Here is a 19,352-nt window from a genome sequence, read left to right on the forward strand (position 1 = left end):
TGCATCTCCATAAATTTCTCACCAAACCACCTCTCCCTTCCCCACAGTAGAAGTATTGGGTATCATCCACTCTCACTTGGGAAACAGAGTCCTGGCCCCTGTGTCACCTGTCATGGCTCTTCTAGTTGATGCAGCATGGCTTGTACCTCACTCTGGACTGCAAATAACTACTAGCACCGGGATCCAAAGCACTTTGGATGAGCACTGCTTAGCAGTAAAAGGATTTCAGCTGAGGCAATGGTTAAAAATGCTTGAGTTGGGTGTGAGGGTTTCTAGAGGTGTTTTGTGCTTTGGTTTTTGTTGTTGTTGTTTGGTTTAAATGCCACTAACATTGTTCCCAAAATGCTAAACAAGTACCTGTTTGAGCTCATCTCTGATCTGTATCAGGCTCATAGTTTGCCTTCAGCTTCTTTTCTCCTTTTACATTTTCATTTCCAAGCTTAAGATTGACACAGCCAGATATGCAGCAGCTTTGCCTACTTATGCTCAATGCTCAACTGGCACTATTTATCTGGAACTTTTTATCTTGTTGTCTCATCTTTTGGTCCCTATTTCACTTCCTCTTGCTTTGGTGCAACTTAACTCTTTGGTGTTCAAGCTCATAATAATTTACTGAACGGAGGAAGGAGGTTCTATCACTCACAGATTCATAAAAACAATGGGAACATGACCCAAGGTTCCCAGGGTAGCAATGGCACAGACCTGCAGGAATTACATGCAGGCTACAAAGCTGCTTCATTTCATCAGTAACAACCTTAGTGCATCTCTCAGTACCTACATATTTGTACAATGATCTCTGAGGACTGACAAGTTCCTTCCACTGCCTTCCCAGGAAAACCTAGTCCTGACTGTTTTGTGATCCATAAATATGTAAATGACAATGACAGTCTTATTCAAGTAACAGCAACAATCTCACTCAACATGTGAGTACACCTCCCTAAAGCAAACATCCAAATATTTAATGTGCTAGTGACATACTCTGCAGTCCAAATGCAATAATATCTTTAAATGTTGAATTGAAAAGCACTACTTAAACTAATGACAACATAGCAATTGCAGCACCAATTAACAGGAAAAGAGATGTTAAAACAAAAGTTATATTATACCCTTTGGAATTGTTGTATTTAATCTGGGACACTGACTTTTTAAAGCACCCACCACACAATAATCCAGTGCTAGTTAGACAAATATTTGGTTACTAAACTAGGAAATTCTGAAAAACCATTTCAGACTGCAAACTGATCTTTAAATTCCAGGAAGGTGTTCATTTCTATACGGAATCTGAATAAAATCTGGCTTCCTTCATCATTTATTGTCATACTTTGATGACATGCGGTCAAGCTTGTGCAAAAAAAGGAAAGTGATTATTTTTAATTTTGATGAGAGGAACTAGAAGATATTCTATAAGCTTTTACTTACCTCATATCAGCTAAAAGTAGCTAGTGGAAAAGGGAAAGAAGTATTCACACATATACTGACTGGGACTGTGGAACCTTATATTGCATAATACAATGCCTGAATGCTCTTTTCACATATACAGCTTAAACACTCTTAAAAGAACACTCTGAAACTCTAGATCCATTTATACCTATAGAAGTTTGACACCCACTTCAGTTAAATAGAATTTCAATTTATGCAAGAAGTGTATCTCACTAATCAATAATTAATTTTAACAGATACAAATGGAAACAAATGGAAACAAACTCCTCTGTTTTCCTCCTGACATGAGGAAAGCTTTCATACACACTATGCCCACAGAATGTACAGTCATTTTTTACAACTGCCCAATATTTCCTGTTTATTTTAACTTTCTGACTTTATTCAGAATCTACAATCCACAGTTAAGTAATTCATATGAGAAGAACACAAGCAGCATGAAAAGTAAAGCCAAAAGAAAAAAATTACTTCTCTGTTTCCAGTTGAGCTTTCTCTGCCTGAGCCCTTGCATGTTGACATTCTTGTTTCAATCTCTCTATTATGTCCTTCAACTTTTGATTAGATTCCAGCAAATCTTTTTCTGATTGAGAAAGTGAGGCAAGCTGGAGTTGGATATCATTTATTTGCTACCAAAACAAAAAAGATTTTTTCTATTTCAGAAGGTACACAAATAACCAGCAACTGATTTTGAGATACTGAGACAATGCAAAATGGAGACACCAACTAGCTTTAGCTTTACATTAGCCTTTTTTACTTGTTTCTTTTCTCTTTACTCAACATTTTTTCCAGAAGCTTTACAGTAAATCACTACAAGACAAAGGGTTTCTGTTGTAGTTAAAATGAGAAAGATAGGCAGGACACTTCTGCCACTGAAGTGTCCCCCAGACCTTCAGAAATCCAACACTTCAGCCCCAGGCCTGAACAGAACTCGAGGACCATGAAATATTTAGCAGCAGAGCTGTGGAGCTTTCCAGGCACCTCTGTCCCATAACACACACAGTGTTACAGCCAACAGTGACTGTACCCATCAGTTCACAAAACAAGGAAGCACTGAAAAGTCCAACCTCTGCAGCCAGCATACACAAATGATCATTTCCCTTTCCTTTTCCTCCCTGCACATGGACACTTAGATCCCCCAATTTCTGATTTCTGGAGGAAAAAATAATTGTCTCAAACTTCAAGTGCACACAGCTTGCAGAGTACTTTGATGCACAGCTATTTTTATTACCCACTAAATAACATCACAGGCAAGCGGGAGTTAAAAAAAATAGGTTTGATTTTCAACACTGCCATCAATTGACTATGCAATAGAAATATACCTCTTTACACTAGTTTGTTCATTTATGAAACATCTGTTAAACACTTGAAGAACCTCAGATGAGAGACGCAGTGTAAATGCAAAGCATTACCTAGAAACAATTTATAAGTCTCCATGGCAACTGAATCTCCAGTTAAATAGTGCATAACCATATTCAATATACCAGTCTATAAACATTCAGCTTTGAAATCCCTGTTACCCACAAAACATATGAAGCAAAAAACTGTAATCCATTTATCGAGGTCCAGGAAAGCACGATTGATTTCTGAACACTTCTCCTTTAAATATCTGAAGTACACATTTCATCCCTCCAGGGAAAAAAAAAGCCTTAAAAATTCAATCTAATCTTCAAACGCAGGACACGGTAACTACAGGAAAGAATGTATTTCTCTATAAAACATTATAATGCAATAAAACCTTACCTGTTTCAGATTAGCATTGTCACATTTCTTTTCTTCCAGCTCTTTTGTCTGCATAGCTTGCTGTTGAATTTTTAATCTAAAATTGTGTAAGACATCCTTATTTTTATCTAATCAAAATTCCAGTGCTATAAATTAAGACAAATCAGCCTGACAAATAAATAGCATTATTTGAAAGGCTAATAAATATTTAACTAAAAAGTATTGAAAATATATTTCTATTCATTCTTAGAATTCACATGGGAATAAGACTTTTGGAGTATGATTAATTTTATCACACTAACCTTCAACTATAGTAAGCTAAGTAAACTCCCAACCACAATAACCAACTCAGAGATATAATATTAGGTCTCAGATTGCCAATTTCTTTTATGGTGCCATTGTGGAATGAGAAATTATTTACTCTAACACTGGGGCTATGCCAGCAGCCAGCACTAAACTAGTTTAAAGAAAGGTGTATTGCCAAATTATTACTTCAAAAGGGTCATTGAAAATAACACTTAAAGGTTTGGACAAAAAGGGTTATCATTTCAAATAGTTAATTTTTAATTCTTCACTCTTTTTTACATAGTGCAAAAGATAATTTTGTTTAATCTACACCAGTGAACACTTCATAACAAAGACTTCTGTATCTATGAATAGTAAGCTTTCATACTATCTACTGTAAAGACATTAAGGAGGGAAAATGAGAAATCTGTGCTAAGATTAGAAAAGTCACACTACCGCAAACGCTGAAGTTCCTTTTTGCTAGATTCTTCTGCCATCTGCACAGCACGTAGTTTCTCTTCATACTGATCCTTTTCAGATTGCCTCCAAGAATCTTGTTCCAGCTTCATCTTTTCTAGATCAGCCAGTCTGTTTTCAAGTTCTAACCTAAAACATTATTCAACATACACACAAGAATCACTAGAAAATGTCAGAAGTGTTTAGTTAAGAGTGATATTTTTAAAAGTATCACAAAACTGTCCTCTTTTAGAAACTGAGGAGGAAATCAGTAGACATACTTTTCATTCTGTAAGGCTGCAATATTGTCAAAAACTTCCTCTTTGGCAGCTTGCACTTTACGAATTAGCTCCCGATCCTTTTCTACTAAAAGCACTTTATGCCGCTCAACAGCTGCAGTAAGAACTTCCTTGTCAGCCAGCAATCCTGCATTATACATTAAAAAAGTTAAACATGTCGTTATTGGTAAGAACCTGCTAGGAACCTATATTCAAATAACTTTATAAATTCACAAAAAGGAACTAAAAATCTCAATTCAAATGACAGAATTAATGGGGGAAGGAGAAAAAAAACAAAACACAAGAAAACAAGAAGAGACCTTTCTTAGTATAACAGTTATATTTCCAAAACTTTTGAAAAATAACCATTACACTGGAATAATGGTCTATGAGAGTTTCTTACTTTAATAAATGATAGTAATTAAATAGTTAATATTATTAAAGATTTAAACTCCAGAGCAATTTTTACAAAGCATTTGTGTCTGGATTAAAAAATTTTAAAAAGTGTTCCATAACAGCTATGCAAAGGTCAAGCAAGAAAATTTTCATTTTCGGAAAAAGCTTACAGTAAACAGAAACTGGTTGTCATTGAAACCAGTAACTGGGCTACAACAAATCTCAATTTAAATCCACCTATATTACCAAATGAGACATTTCTAAAACCATGACTTCATAGGTAGGGACAAATTATACAAACTAAAGTCTTGTAACTGACACCTGTATTCACTGGCAAATAAGCCAACATGCTCTAACAGTGACTCCTGGTTATTCAGCTAATTCAGCAATGCAAATGGAATTCCACAGTAAGTTCAGGTTAACTTAAATCTTGTTTGTATTGAGTTTCATATTTCATAGAGCAAACATGTCTAGTTTGCAATAGACTGTAAGCATATTGACAATACAGAAAACACTGCTTTTTCATTGCTCTTAGCGAACTTATTATTAAAGCAAGTGAACAGAAACAATTATTTCAGGAAGACAAATGTACTATTTTGGGTCTATGGCCAATCAGTGAGGACAGTTCTCTTTAAAAGTGTGTAATTGTGTAGTTGTGTGATTTAAACTCAACTAGTACTAGAAAGCTTTGGCCTTTTCACTCTAGAAAGCTATTTCAAGTTGCCTAGATACTCAGCTGCATCAGGTATCTTAGAGCAATGCCTGTTCCCTTCCAAGAATGAGCTAGGTACTGTATTTTGTTTCATGTGGCAGCCTTATGGAATTGGTATCAATTCCACAGACACAGAATCAAAAAAACCCCAACCACTGAAGCTCTGTGGCATGATACGGTTTCAAGCAGAGTATGAAAGACTCAAGAATTTACCAATAATAGAAAAAAAATAACCATATGGAGTACATAATTTGAAACAGGTTATGCTCAAGTTGTCACAAATGCACTAATTTACATAAATGAAAAACTGCTCTCAATTGTTCTTTGCCTGGTAGAGAAGTGAAACAACACAATTATTTCAAATACCAAAGGAATTGTCAGATCTATGACGTAGACCAGAAGTAGAAGCTGAAGACTGCTGGGGAGAGTTCAGACAAAAAACCAGTTGTATTATTCTAACTGAAGTAAACAGATGAAATAATTACAAAATAATTTCATACATTACCATCCATTTCACTTTGAATCTTGTTTCTCTCTCTTTCTACTTCACTCTTTGTTCTTGCTGCCTCCAGTTTGACATTTGTTACTTCCAACTTATGTGAATGTTTAAGTTCTTTTACCTATGAATTAGTAAAAACCAACATCAAATTAACCATAATAAATTTATGTCTATTTACTTTACTTCTGACTAAAGATACCTCAGAATCAAGCTAAAATAAAATTAAATTAAATCTCCACGGGTAAATCAAAACAGTGATATCCAAAGCCAGAATATCAACTACTTCCCCAAGTAATTTCAATTTGGTAACTACTTATAGTCCCCCTGGCCTCCTGGAGTGCTACTCAATTTCTCAAAATCCAGGTCTGCATAGTCTTGAAGTGCATTTTAAATCAAATACTGCTTTACAGACACATCAAATGGCCTCATAAAAGTAGGAGCTTTAAGAACATCAAATCAATGAAAATTACTGCTTGCATGGAAACTTTCTATAGTTTAGGCATTTGAATGCAGTAATTACACGGTCAATGCGAATTAAATATCTGGAGGAAAGCATTTATAATGAAAATCCATTCACAATGACAAATGTAATTACAACCTGCTCGCATATACAAGTGGCAAAAGGTTAAGAATGACATAGTAGCTTATTAAGTAACTACATGGAAGATTTAGTTGCTTATATATCAAGTTGATAACATTCAGGGCAACTTGAAAAGATTTAAGGTGGCTTTTTTAAGGCAGAAAATCCAGAAGACAAACATGCACCTGTGCTCAGGAATAGGTTTGAGTGGGAGCAGAAGCAGGTGGAGGTTACTATAATAAGGCTTCTATTTTCCTCCCTTTGAGAAACATGACTGTAATATTTTATTTTGTCCTGCTTCTGGAGGAGAGCAGAGAAGACCGGTTGATACAAAATATAAAGACTGTAACAATATTCTATATATTCTGGGAAATGACTGAAAAATCTTTACCAGAAGTTTTCCCTTCCTATTTAGCATTCATGGGGGCCAAGTAGGGTATATTACAGAAAGAGGCTTTAAATAGTGGTATAGCTATACCTTATTCCTATGGTAAATTAGAACTTTTTTTAATGAATGACCAGAATTAAATACTTAGCACTCATAAATATGCGCTGTAAAAAGATCTCAAAAATAAAAACGGAAAAGCATACAATCATAAAACAAAACCTCTAAGATCTGGTGCCAGTGCAACAAAGTCACTCAAATATGTTTTAAGACAATGGTCAACTTAAAATGCTGTGATGCAATTCTGTACTGAAATGTTTCTGTACAAGCTACACTGGCATTAACCAAAGAAAAAAGCTATGCTAACATGATTACTCTGCTTCTAATATAACCTAAATCTCCACAAGTAACTCCAATGCAGCTTGCTTCCTGTAGCTAATGCAGCCCATTCAGAGGATAGTTTTTAAGACCTCCAGAAAAAAAAAAAAGGTAGAAAGATCAGTTTTAGGCTGACTGTTTTCATGAACATTGAAAACATGAATATAAAGATATCGCATCACAAGTCTTGCTCTGTTCAGGAAAAAGATCTAGAAGAAGGAATAATAAGAACATAACCTCAATCTTAAGAGATACTTTCAGGTATGACATATCTCCTGCAAAGTCATATATTCTTTGTCTTTCAACTAGAACTGAGGGAAAAATTCCATACCTATTTTAAGTCACAGCAGATGACATTTTACTTTATTTTAAGTCTAAAATATAAGCAGAAAAACATAAAAGGATGTGAAAAATACATTTTAGATACAATAAAAGTACTTACTTGAGCAGCTAAGGAATTGACTTCTCGTTCAGATTTGTGGAGTTTGCTAGTTAAGAGAATGTTTTGCTCGTGACTTGTCTGCAGTTCCTTCTCGATGCGATCAACCTGTAGTTCAGCAGACTTCTTTTCTGCCTTGAATGAAGGAAGTATTTTTAAGATTTTTGGAGCTGGGTTGCCTCTTCTTACTCATTTGAAACATTTGGTTGATCTGGGCTTTCAGATATTACTGTCTCATTATAATATATAATATTACATATAAATATTCAACTTTGTTCAACCATATATTCCAATACAACAAGGGTCTTGAATTTTACTGGAAAGTCACAACTATTTTTACTAACACCTCCTACACAGAATCACTCCCATTTTCAATCCTCCTTGATAAGGAGTAGTGGTAATCTGACTTAGTTAGGAGGCAGCAGGTGTGCTTACTAGTAAACTACTGGGCTATAAACAGTGTAACTACAATTAGTGTTAAAAAAGTGTAATATGCCGGCCTATGCAGTTATACTGATGGAAGAATTAACATCCTGGAAAGGAAATAAACTGCAATTTCTGCATTATAGACTCTGATGTTTACAAGACACGACCCTGATCTTTACTGAACATCAAAAAGGTAATCTACTACATGATTTCACCTTTCTTTTTCTAAACACTTCTGTTTTCAGCAGGGCTCTCTTTAAAGCTATCTAAGAAGATTACAGCACTTCTTAAGTTGAGATCAGAGCATTTTGTAACTGAAGTATACAGCACTGATAATAGTAAAGAAAAAAAAAGAACCATCTATCTGCATGCTACAACTGTGCAAAAAATCTAGATGAAGAGGCTCACTGCCTAGAGAGGTAGCAAGGACTGACAGAACGTCTGAGGACAACAGAGGAGGAATACAGTGGAATCCTGGGAAAAGGGCAACAGCCCAGAAATACCAAGGAGAGCAACAGCTGAGTACTAAACAACTGCAGTAATGTGGTGGAGAAAGAAGAGGCATAGGCTAGCAAAAACGATGACAGATGAGGAAAGGATTAAAGAGAGGAGCATCATGTGACATTCTTGAAAAGAATAAAGAATTTACTGCAGCAGATTATTAACATATTGGTTTCTAAGTCCAGCTAAGTGGCAAGTGCTGACATGACCTTCTTACTGACTACAAATATGGACATGACTCTCTTGTTTTGAAAGGATAATCATTCAGCATAATTTCTCAATTGAGAGACTTTCCAAAGTTGAACTGGCAGTGCATGACTCCCAGTCAACTACAATCTGACTTTAAATCTGAAATGTAGAAATTCAAATTGTGGAGTCAATGGCAAAATTATCAGTGATTTCAGTGACAGTTCTGTCAGGCCAAGTGCTATTCTTACTACACTCTACAGGGAGGCAAAATAAGAAAAGAAAATCTTACCTCTAGAGATCGCATCATGGTCTGCATGTCAGCTAACTGTCGTGCTTGTACTCTTTGAACATTTTCTGCTTGTACAACACTGTTGTGTCTTTCTGCTCTTAGTTCTTCGACTTCTGCTTCTAAGGCTTTTAATTTCTGACACAGTTGTGCCTTTTCTCTAGAAAGTGTCTCCACACGTTTACTGTCCCTTGTGGGATCAATGCTAAGCAGCTGATTATGGAGTTCTTCCTTATCTTTATCCAGTCTTGCAATCTGATAGTTGTTAATCAGAAAAATAAAAGTTCTTACATTTGTTAGGTGTCAGGCAGCAATAATTACAGTAGTTAACAATTCAGAAAAGAGCAGCAGTGGACATTTAAACATTCATTTGCTTAGAGTAGGAAATTCAAAGCAAGACCACCTGAATGCCTGTTATTAGTGTGGTCTTTTTGAGAACACTACAGAGTGCAACACTGACTGATGTCCTCATTGGCAAGCTGGATGACGGCATGGAGTCACTTTCAGCAAGCTTGAGTGTGACACCAAACTGGGGGGAAAATGGTCAATCTGTTGGAAGGCAGAACTGCTATCCAGAAGAATCTGGACAAGCTGAAGGAATGGACAGAACTGGATCCTCTACAATAAGAGGAGCAAGACACGCATCTGAGATGGAGTAATCCAATGTAACAGTACAGGCCCATAGCAACTGTCGAGGAAGCATCTCCATGGAGAAGGATCTGGGGGTCCTAGTGGACAACAAGGTAAACACCAGTCAGCAGAGCACCCAATCCAGTCCTGGCAGATTGGCAGAAGGATATCTAGCAGATCCAGGGAAGCGATCCTTTGTCCCCTTTCCAGTACTGGTAAAGCTCTACCTGGAGTTTGTGTCAAGTCCAGATGGCCACTAAGGTGTTCAGAGGGTTGGGGAATATGACACATAAGGACAAGCTGAGAGAACGAAGCCTCAGCTCAGAGAAAATGCACAGTGATGGGAAGAGAGGCAACAGCCACAATTTGGAACACGTCAAGTTCCAGCTATGTATTATGAAAAAAGGTTACCATGAAGATGGTTAAATACTGAAAGAGTCTGCCCAGAAAAATTATGGAATCCCCATCCCTTGTCCATCCAAGTTCAAGACTTGGCTGGACATGGACCTGAGCAACCTGATCTCATTACACTTCAATATGTTAAAAAAGATTTTGGAGTATAAAGAGTCTCTTCCAACTTATCTTATGATTCCACTATTTTATAATTACAACAGAACCCAAATCTGCTAATAACTCCAGACAGCCAACATGACTGGGCCCCGACAGACTAGAAATCAAAAAACAAACAAACAACCCAAACCTAAATCCAATAACAACAACAACAAACCCCCAGTTCTCTCTTACAAAGTAGTACAAAAGGTACAAGCCAATCTGGAGACAGTAATTAACAAACATATAAATTCATAGATTGTTACACTTCAAAATAAGTTACATGGACTGAATATAATAGAGGAACCAAAAGAGTGAGAAAGAAAGATATGTAAGAATTCTCTCCATATTTGGAGATTAGTGTAAACTCTGATCTGCAGCAGTCCTTTTAAAAGTTTCACCAGCGTTCTCTATGAACAAACCTGATTTCTGCAGCAAAAACCCTCCAAATGCCTTTTATGAGGAGATTCAATTGAATTATATGCCCAAGCCATCATTTAAGAATTAGGATGTTTTTATAGCCTCCTTGCACAAAATGACATGGAATGTTAAAAAACCTTTGAGAGAAACCAGATCACACTGTGCCCTGGGCTCAAGGTAGTTGCATTCTGTGTAAGTGTGCTAATTGGCTGCAGGACTAGCAAAAACTCAACAAGCCCATGAGAGAGGCAGGCTGTAAAGCAGCATGTGGGTTTAGCTCCAGGAAGGACAACTGTTCTGTTTTTAATGCACTACATTTGCAAACTTGGATTGATTTTGCAAGTGATGATTGCTTTGATTTTTGTCTGATGTTTGGAGTAATACATTCAAATCTGGCATCCTAGAATATATGCTTCCAGACAAATACTTAAATGGATATGCAAATGACATCTGCAACTCATTTACAATGATGTATCTATTTAAAACATAAATAAGCTGACAATTCATTTAGCTACATACACTTTCAAAAGTCCAAAGAAATTAACAAATGATTTCTTCAGGAGCTAATACAAATGAAATAAAGTTACCAGAGTTTTCAGTATCCTTTCGATTGTCACTATCGTGATCCAAATTAACATTATGACAAGTACATTGCAAAATGTACGCTTATCTGCTAGTAACAATATATCTTCCTTGAAAAGTTGCCACATAAGAAATTTAAAGCCTAAACTTACATTGGTTACTCAGATAATTTATTAATTTCAAATTAGCATCATGTCACAAACCACAAATGTGATTAAAAACAGCATTAAGCAAACGTCATTTACCAGAAAGCAAGTTATTCTTACTTTTAACAGCACAAATAATACTGCAATCCATCACTGAACAAATCTATAGAGGCAGCCTTAGGCTAAGTCACAGAAGTGCTTTGAGAATTAAGAGAATAGAAACAAACATGAAATGCAGTCAAACTGACAACCCTTCAAGCACCAACAGTTCCACAATGTTCAAGCAGCTTTGTCAGAGATACTTTCTAAGCTACTATAATATTCTACATACCTCAGTCTCATATTTTATTTTCTTCTCTTCTAAAATATGTGCATGTTCTTCCTTTTGATGCTCAAATTCTGATTTCAGAAAGGTATGGTCGTAACGAAGTTTGTTATATAGTGTTCTGTATTTTTCTACTTCCTGAGTTAGGAAAAGAAAAAGTTTTCAAATTTATTTCCTTTAAATGTCCATGCAATGTTCCTATTGCTTCACAAGTTATCTTTGATTAACTGAATGCTGCCTTCTCCCTCTTCTACGATTTCAACCTTCCCTGAGGTTGAAATCTGAGACAACAGTACCAGAGAAATAATGCTATACTTTGTTCCCCTTTCAGTTTTAATTTCCTAAGGTTTTAGGAACAACTATAAAGCAGCGATCACTACTCTAAATGAAATAAAATTTCAAAACTTATGACTTACATTTTCTAGCTTCTGATAACGCTCTCTCATAGGAGACTCCAATTCCTCATACATTTTTGCTTTTAACCGTTCTAATTTTTGAGGAGTTAGCACCTTAAAACAGAAAAGTATCACAAATAATTAGTCATATTCATTCATATTATTTACACTGTGATTGGTCACATAGCCAGGAATAAAGTATTTCAAATATGTTTTTAGGAATTTTACTTAATTTTCTAGGCTTTTCTAAAGAAATTTTAATAGTAGTTACAAAAGCAAAAAAGAATTAGTGAACTAAAAATATTCTGGGAAGATAACAAGCATTTGGAATATTTATCAATAGAAGCAACACAAATTTCAGGCTGAATTGCCAAGAGATTTATCTCCTTTGTGGTGGATGGGGGAAGGAAAAGCAGTCTCACATAAAAGATAAAGAATTAATGTCTAACTTAAATAGTAAGTGAACCAACCCAAAAAGATCAAAACAAGCAACACTAAACAATTATTTGCAAAACACATTAGATGTGTGTTCTCCAACAGGTATATGGATACTGGTTTGAATGGAAAAAACCATCAGGAAAGATTCCTTGCCTTAAGCTCGATTCTGTAGGGTATTTTGTTAAAATTTCTTGGTATGGTTCACACAGCAAACTATCTACCAAGAAATAGAGTTTAAAACAAAAAATTTCATCCACAACTTAGACATAGTCTTATTTATTCTAATTTTCTTTCACTTATCTGTACCCTGAAGTCCCTGGAAACTAGTCCTAGATATGATACTGAGGCTCATCTCCTCCATTCAGAGTCTGGGATCCTTTGGTTAGAGATTATATTTTTTTCCTAAGAACATGTCCTGCATTACTTTAAGGAAACAAGCAGTTACATACAGTGTCACCCAAGTTATCTTCAATGTTGAGGTTTTTCGTTTGATTTCGGTTTGGGATTTTTTTAAGAAAAAGAAGAAAGCTGTTATCACAAAGAGAAACAAGTATCTATCTTTCTAGTCACTTATCCTAACAGATTTAGGCACCTAAGTTACCCTCCAAGACAGATGATTCTCCCCTTAACAGCGGAGCAAGCACGGATAGAGACCGAGAGTCTTACAGAGCACTTAACAACAGGATTTGGATGATTCAGTTGAACAAGGAAACACTATTTTCAACCCATAGTCACTCTAGAGAAGAGCCATTACTTGGATTGGGTGAATTTGAAGTCATCTGAAATATATCCAAGCTGAGTATGCATGCTGCATTAACAGAAAAATATGCATGGTCCTACTACATGATAAAAATACATCCCAAGTCCTTCCAGTAAATTATCTCACCTGCTGCTTCACTTGTTCCAGCTCTTGTGTTTTAGCCAGCAACTGCTCTTGAAAGTCAGCAAGAAGCTGCTGAAATTTGTCATGTACAGTCTGTTTTTCAACTAACAACCTTTTCAGTTCATCTTGTGATTTGGTATAATCCTCTTGCAATCTGAAAGATAAAATTTACTTTATATTCACCTTTTAAAATTAGACCTTAAAGCTCAAAAGACTCACACACGGAGCAAACATACGGACACCAAACAAGAACTAAGCTATTAATATCATCTTTCTGTAATATACTGAAAAGTTATCCCACACTTATAAGCATAAAAAGTGCTGCATAAACGTCACCTGCAAAGTCTTAAGGTACTTTGAATTGTTTATTTTCTTATACGAACAAAAATCTCTTAAAATCTCTCCTTACACACAGGAATAGCTAACACACATCTCACACATACAAATAAATCCCTTCCAACATTTAGCTTCACCTTTTAACAACTGAAAGAGAGAAACTTGCTTAAATTGATGTACCTTAGATGTTCTGCCCTTAGAGTTTGGTAATTTGCTTTGTGGTGCTCACTTCGCATTTTTTCATCCATCAAAAGTTTTAGTATTTCTTGTGAATTAGCTGCTTCACCACTTTCACCCACAAGAGAAAGGAGGTTGCCCAAACCATCCATCTTATGAGGACTGCTCACGATGAGTATGGAGAAGACAAGATTAATGTATAACTAATCTACAAGACCATCCACTGGTTACACTGACATCTCAGAAGATCAAGACACCTGAACAAATACAAGGACATGTGATTAGCATTCAAGTACATTCACAGTTCAAAGGTTTCACACACTGCTTTTGCTTTAAGCACAAAAGAATCCTGGTTCTGCTTTAACACAGATTAGAAACCTTAACTGGAAGTGTAACTTTCCTCTGCTCATGCAGCCTGTCCTGAGAAGTAATAGTGCTTCCAGAAGCACAAAATACACTTAAACATGAAGGTCATTTGAGTCAATACAAAATAAGAACAAGCACTACTGTCTGAAAGATTACATGACATGTTATTTTTCCTTATGCTATACATTGAGACTCCAACCATGATGCCCTAATTATGCCTTTTTAATCAGAGTTCAAGCAGAGGTCACAGACAGCAGACATACAGCTTTTCTTATTACTTATTAAAAAGTCTGTCACACTGTCCTAACATGTTGTATTAATCAACACACCAGTATTTCAGCTGGAATCAAAGCAGATAATTCTCTACTGAATTCCTATGATGCCCTCTCTGGAGAAGAGCTAAGGTATCAGGGACAGACTGGAAGACACCTGCCCACAGTTCAGTCCTGAAATATGTCACTTCCTTATTTTCAAAGCTTATCTTGTGATTGCTTGTGACCTTTCCAGAAAGAGACTTTTGCAAAATGTGATAATATCAGATTGGTGTGAGGAAAGCTGCAAATCAAGAGTTCCTGAGAAATAAGGAAGTATTCTAATATGCCTCATTAGTGCTTTTTGATATTGGAAGCAATAGGTATTATTCTGATCATTACTGACACTTCCACAGGATCTGGGGGAGGGAGAACTGTAACTGAATTTTAGGGAAGTTACAAAGATTTGAAAACAACTACTCTGCCATTTTAGCTTTTTGCATAGCTGGACTGATGCCTAAGAAGTCCATGTCTGCAGTGTGTAAAGTGAACCTTCGTACAGAGTAAAACAGAAATAATGATAAATCCCTACCATCACTACAAATACCTCACCTTCTTTACATGCACAGTTGCATGTATATTTTCTGCATTCTTTCATGAATTTATCTTAAACCCCTGAACTATAAGGAAGATGAAAATCTAAAAATATGGGGAAAAAAATCCATTCCACTACAACGTGATAATGTCAAGAAAGCGTAAATGTAAGACTTTCTTTCCCATTTTTCCTTCCTCTATTGCTAAAATGAGAAAAGGTCAGAGAAAAATCTACCACTTATAACATCAGTCTAGGCAAAGCAACAACAGCAAGTTTGTATTCTGCTTTACCCAAATTTGCTGAGAGAATGAAGAGGAAGAAATCAGAATAAGGAACATTCTCCTCTGTGACTGTCCTAAATGCACAACCAATTTCAAACATTAATGACAGGTTTTGAAGACCCTTCTAATCAATACAATCTCTTTTTTATCCCTGAATTTTGTTGGCTGTTGAGAAACAAAGGACAACAGCAATTTTCAAACTCAATATAAAGACATTTTCAATTGTTAAACCAACAGCTGGACAAGGAGAACAGGTCAATGATGCTAAAGACAATAAATCATGTGAGAGGAGAGAAAGCTGTGGTACACAGAGAAAATTCAAGGCAGCATGTCCCTAAGAATTTCTAAGCATATCAACAGGGTTAACAGGATCACTATCAAAAGCAAACAAAACCCCCATACAAACAATAAGAACAAACCAAAACAACAAACCAAAACAACAAAAAAAACCCAACAACCAGACAACAGCACTTTGTTTTCATATGTTATAGATACTAAATGTAACTATCAAACTGTAAGCCAAAGCTCAGAAGTAGGAACACAGCATTTAAAGTCAGATCTGAATCCTGCTGCTTACTTGAGTAAGAAGTATTTTTGAAGTGGCACAATGGAGATAAAGTCAAAGGCACCAAGAAAACACTACGTTTTCTGAAACAATGTCAGCCAAAAGCTAAGCTGGAACACAGTCTTTCCTACTCTCTATTCCAAGCTCCTGCAGGTGAGAAGTATATTCTCTCCACAGTTTTCATTACTATCAAAAAGTGCACAAATTACAAAGCAAGACACACACCTGGCCATGTATTCATATGCACGAAGATTTCATGAAAAAGATAAAAGGAGAAAAGAGAGGGAGATAATTGCAGCTGACAAAACAATGCTCCAGACTGCAAAAACCTGTTGTATTTAAGGAAACAAAACTCTTTTGGCTTGCAGGGACATCTAGCGGCAAATGTCATGATTTGCATTCCTGGTGACAACTGTGAAACAGATTTCGTTACTTCATGAGAGCTCTTTCCTCGAAAACACAAAGAGCAATTTGTAATATTTAACCTATTCACATGCAGAAAAGTTTTTTCTTGTTTTGGGGTTCTTTTCCCCACATCACAAGATAATTCTGGCAGTAAACTGCTAATAGTCAACAACATTTAGGGATACCAATACTTTAAGTCTATTACCAACCAGAATCTCTTCTGTGCTAATGGCTGACAGTAGTTGCTCACAGTCAGTGAACAGGCCTTAAATAATCTTCAAAATTACACAAAGACTACAGCCATAGTTTTTGAGAAATACTTTAAAAGAACACTAGGTTCTTCCTCTCTTGGAGATGTGTTCAAGAAGTGGAGAAGCATAAACCATACTTTAAAGAAACTAAACCCACCATCATATTTAAACTTAATTCTACACCTACTTATTTATCAAGCTACCAAACTGCAAACTTGTATCAGTCATCCCAAATTCATACTATGAAGCCTTAACATAATTTTCCACAGGTATAAATACAAAGGCATTGGTGCAGAGTCCTGAAACCTAGGAAATACACACTCTGTAGGTAAAATGGTAATACTGTAGAATACCTAAGTGAAGTAAAAAAATTACATTTCCAAGAATCACCTTTGTTTTGCCTTTCTTCTCAAATTATTTCTCTTCCTAAAGAGAGAAACACTGCTGAATTACCTACTAGTCATCTCTCCTCTTTATAGCTGCACATCATGAAAGGGCTTTTCTTTTGCAAGATTTTTCAGCTATATTATTTTAACTTTTTCTTTGCTACAAGCTCTTAAAAGTGAGAATACTTGCATTTAGAGAAAAATACGATATATCAATATGATATTAATTTTATGGCATTTTATTTACAATGCCAAGGCTTCCTTCTTGTTCACCTGGCATAACCAAATGACATGACTGCACCATGTATTGGTCATTCCCCTGAGTGCCATACATAACTCCCTCATGGCTCTCTTTTCCATGCCACACTTAAAACACTTAAATTTATTGTCTTTGAACATAGTTTGAAACAGCTAGCTGATACAATTAATATAATTATGCAACTAACAAAAAAGCTGACAGTATTTAGCCTTGTGCCAGGTTTTGTTCAAGCAGTAAAATTCTCAGTAAAATCTGTGAAAGTCAAAGAGCTTCTTCACACAACTCATGGTCTAATTCTTCTGCCTGCTTCTCTCACAACTCCAGACCTCTTTATTTGCTCTTTCTTTCTTTCTAATCCAATTAGCCAAGATCTTCTGAAACAATGAACTATTTGCCTGAAAGAGTGAAAAATTCAAGGAAAGCACAGCCTCATTAAAGCAACTCTTCAAACACCATCCCTTCTCATCCCTGCTCAAGAGTCTACAGTAAGACCAGACAATGGTCTAATGCAAAAGCGTAATCCAACACAAGAGCTCACTGTCACCAGGAACAGGAGGGCTCCGCTCCTCCTTTCTTTGTCCCCATTGCTGTGTTTGTCATTCATCAGACCCTTTCATGAACTGTTTTAACTCAAGAAGCCAACACACTCAAACAAGCAGAAGACACTCAATAGTTTTTCTGTGAGGTCAGTGAGTCACACGAGCTCATGGAAAAATCCAGCAAGCGACATCATCAGTGAAAGTGGGCAGCTGGTACGGACTAGGGGAAAGGAACAAAGAGCCAAGCAAACAGACAGGAGGAGGAGCAAGCCTTTCTCCTTTCAGGAGCACAGAGCTGGCACAGCACAGAGCTCAGATGTTCACAAAATCACAGCCTTGGACTAGATGCCCAGATTTTACATAGTCACAATTCAGTGAAACAAACACTATCTCAAATAACTATGCAACACACTCATAACAGATCAGACTTCCCACGAACATCAAGTGTGCAACAAAAAGCACCCCAATCCCCTCCTATATCTTTTGAGAAATGTGGCAGCACACCACATTCTACTTTAACAGTCCATATTCTACTGATCTGTCATCAGCAACTTAAGGTCAAAGCAATCACCTTAAAAAACATCTAGGGAGGCAAAACCAAAGACAAACAGGAAATCCTTTGTTAGAGAGAGTTCCACAACCCAGACACTGCTCAGATGTTACTGCAGAGAATCCCCTGAAAATCAACACTTAACACTTTTGTCAATACTGGAGAATATCTGTATGACAGCTGCATTTCAGAAGACACCAAGCTCATGCAAGCTACTGTCACTCCCTCCACAACAGTGTTCAAGGTACAAGTTTCAACAACCATTAACCAGATATTATTGCAGTGCCCATCCCTACACACGGCACGTGGTACCACCCTCTCAGTTTCTGTCTTACACTACAGATCTGGTTACTTATTAGGTAAAAAACAACAAACAAGGCTCTCTCTTAACTCAGGGTTAAAATTTGTGCTTTAGCCACACACACTACCAAGCCAAACTGACAGTAGTTACTGATCAATTTGAATTCTGAATGGGAGCTACACCTAGTAAATTGAGCTGTAGCCAAGAGCAGCCAGTCTCCACACACCATGTACGTTTTCCACTGTTTTGTCATGGCAAGAAACCTTTAAACACACATAAACTTTCACTCACCAAAATCTCATGCAAAGTTCTACTCGGGCTTTTTGTAAATACAGCTGTAGTCCACAAACAAAACTCTTCTGAAAAATCACTTCCCTTTCATGGTGACTCAAAAATCGAGATGTTCAGGGAGGGCATAGGTTTCACATTGTCTTACATATTCCACACCTCCTGTAGTCAGAAACATGATTTTATACACACTCTACAGTACGTGGATGAAGATCAAGTGAGAAGCCATGCAAGCTGCTTAAGCCACTGTGACCTTTTTGCTGTTTCTTTTTTTTACTTAGAGACGTAGGAGCTCGGTCAGAGGAACGCCACTAACACGGCTGACACACATCCAGAAGCACAGAAAAATAACAATTTTCCCCCAGCGAACGTGGCTGAGGATGGCTGGTGGAAAGCAAAGCAGACAAGCGTAAACACTCTAGAGCCTGCAGCGAGCGAGCTCCTCCTGCCCCTGAAGGCGATGGCGAG

At 36.6% G+C, this 19,352-nt stretch overlaps 1 protein-coding gene across 1 annotated transcript in view; it reads right to left on the reverse strand.

Annotated features, from left to right (window-relative positions):
- The window catches only part of CEP83 (centrosomal protein 83), a 24,970-nt gene extending 5,711 nt beyond the window's left edge, over positions 1-19,259 (reverse strand). Inside the window, exons 1-13 of the mRNA XM_014307277.2 lie at positions 19,138-19,259; positions 18,888-19,046; positions 13,851-14,104; positions 13,338-13,488; positions 12,035-12,127; positions 11,625-11,756; positions 8,970-9,221; positions 7,568-7,699; positions 5,789-5,903; positions 4,179-4,323; positions 3,898-4,047; positions 3,178-3,253; positions 1,906-2,063 (exon numbers count right to left, since the gene is read on the reverse strand). Coding sequence (XP_014162752.1) covers positions 1,906-2,063; positions 3,178-3,253; positions 3,898-4,047; positions 4,179-4,323; positions 5,789-5,903; positions 7,568-7,699; positions 8,970-9,221; positions 11,625-11,756; positions 12,035-12,127; positions 13,338-13,488; positions 13,851-13,999 — 1,553 coding nt within the window. The 5' untranslated portion in view covers positions 14,000-14,104; positions 18,888-19,046; positions 19,138-19,259. The remainder of the gene's footprint in view (positions 1-1,905; positions 2,064-3,177; positions 3,254-3,897; positions 4,048-4,178; positions 4,324-5,788; positions 5,904-7,567; positions 7,700-8,969; positions 9,222-11,624; positions 11,757-12,034; positions 12,128-13,337; positions 13,489-13,850; positions 14,105-18,887; positions 19,047-19,137) is intronic.
- Positions 19,260-19,352: the final 93 nt, after the last annotated feature.

The sequence above is a fragment of the Geospiza fortis genome, unplaced genomic scaffold, assembly GCF_000277835.1.
Source record: "Geospiza fortis unplaced genomic scaffold, GeoFor_1.0 scaffold186, whole genome shotgun sequence".
In the NCBI taxonomy this organism is placed as follows: domain Eukaryota; kingdom Metazoa; phylum Chordata; class Aves; order Passeriformes; family Thraupidae; genus Geospiza; species Geospiza fortis.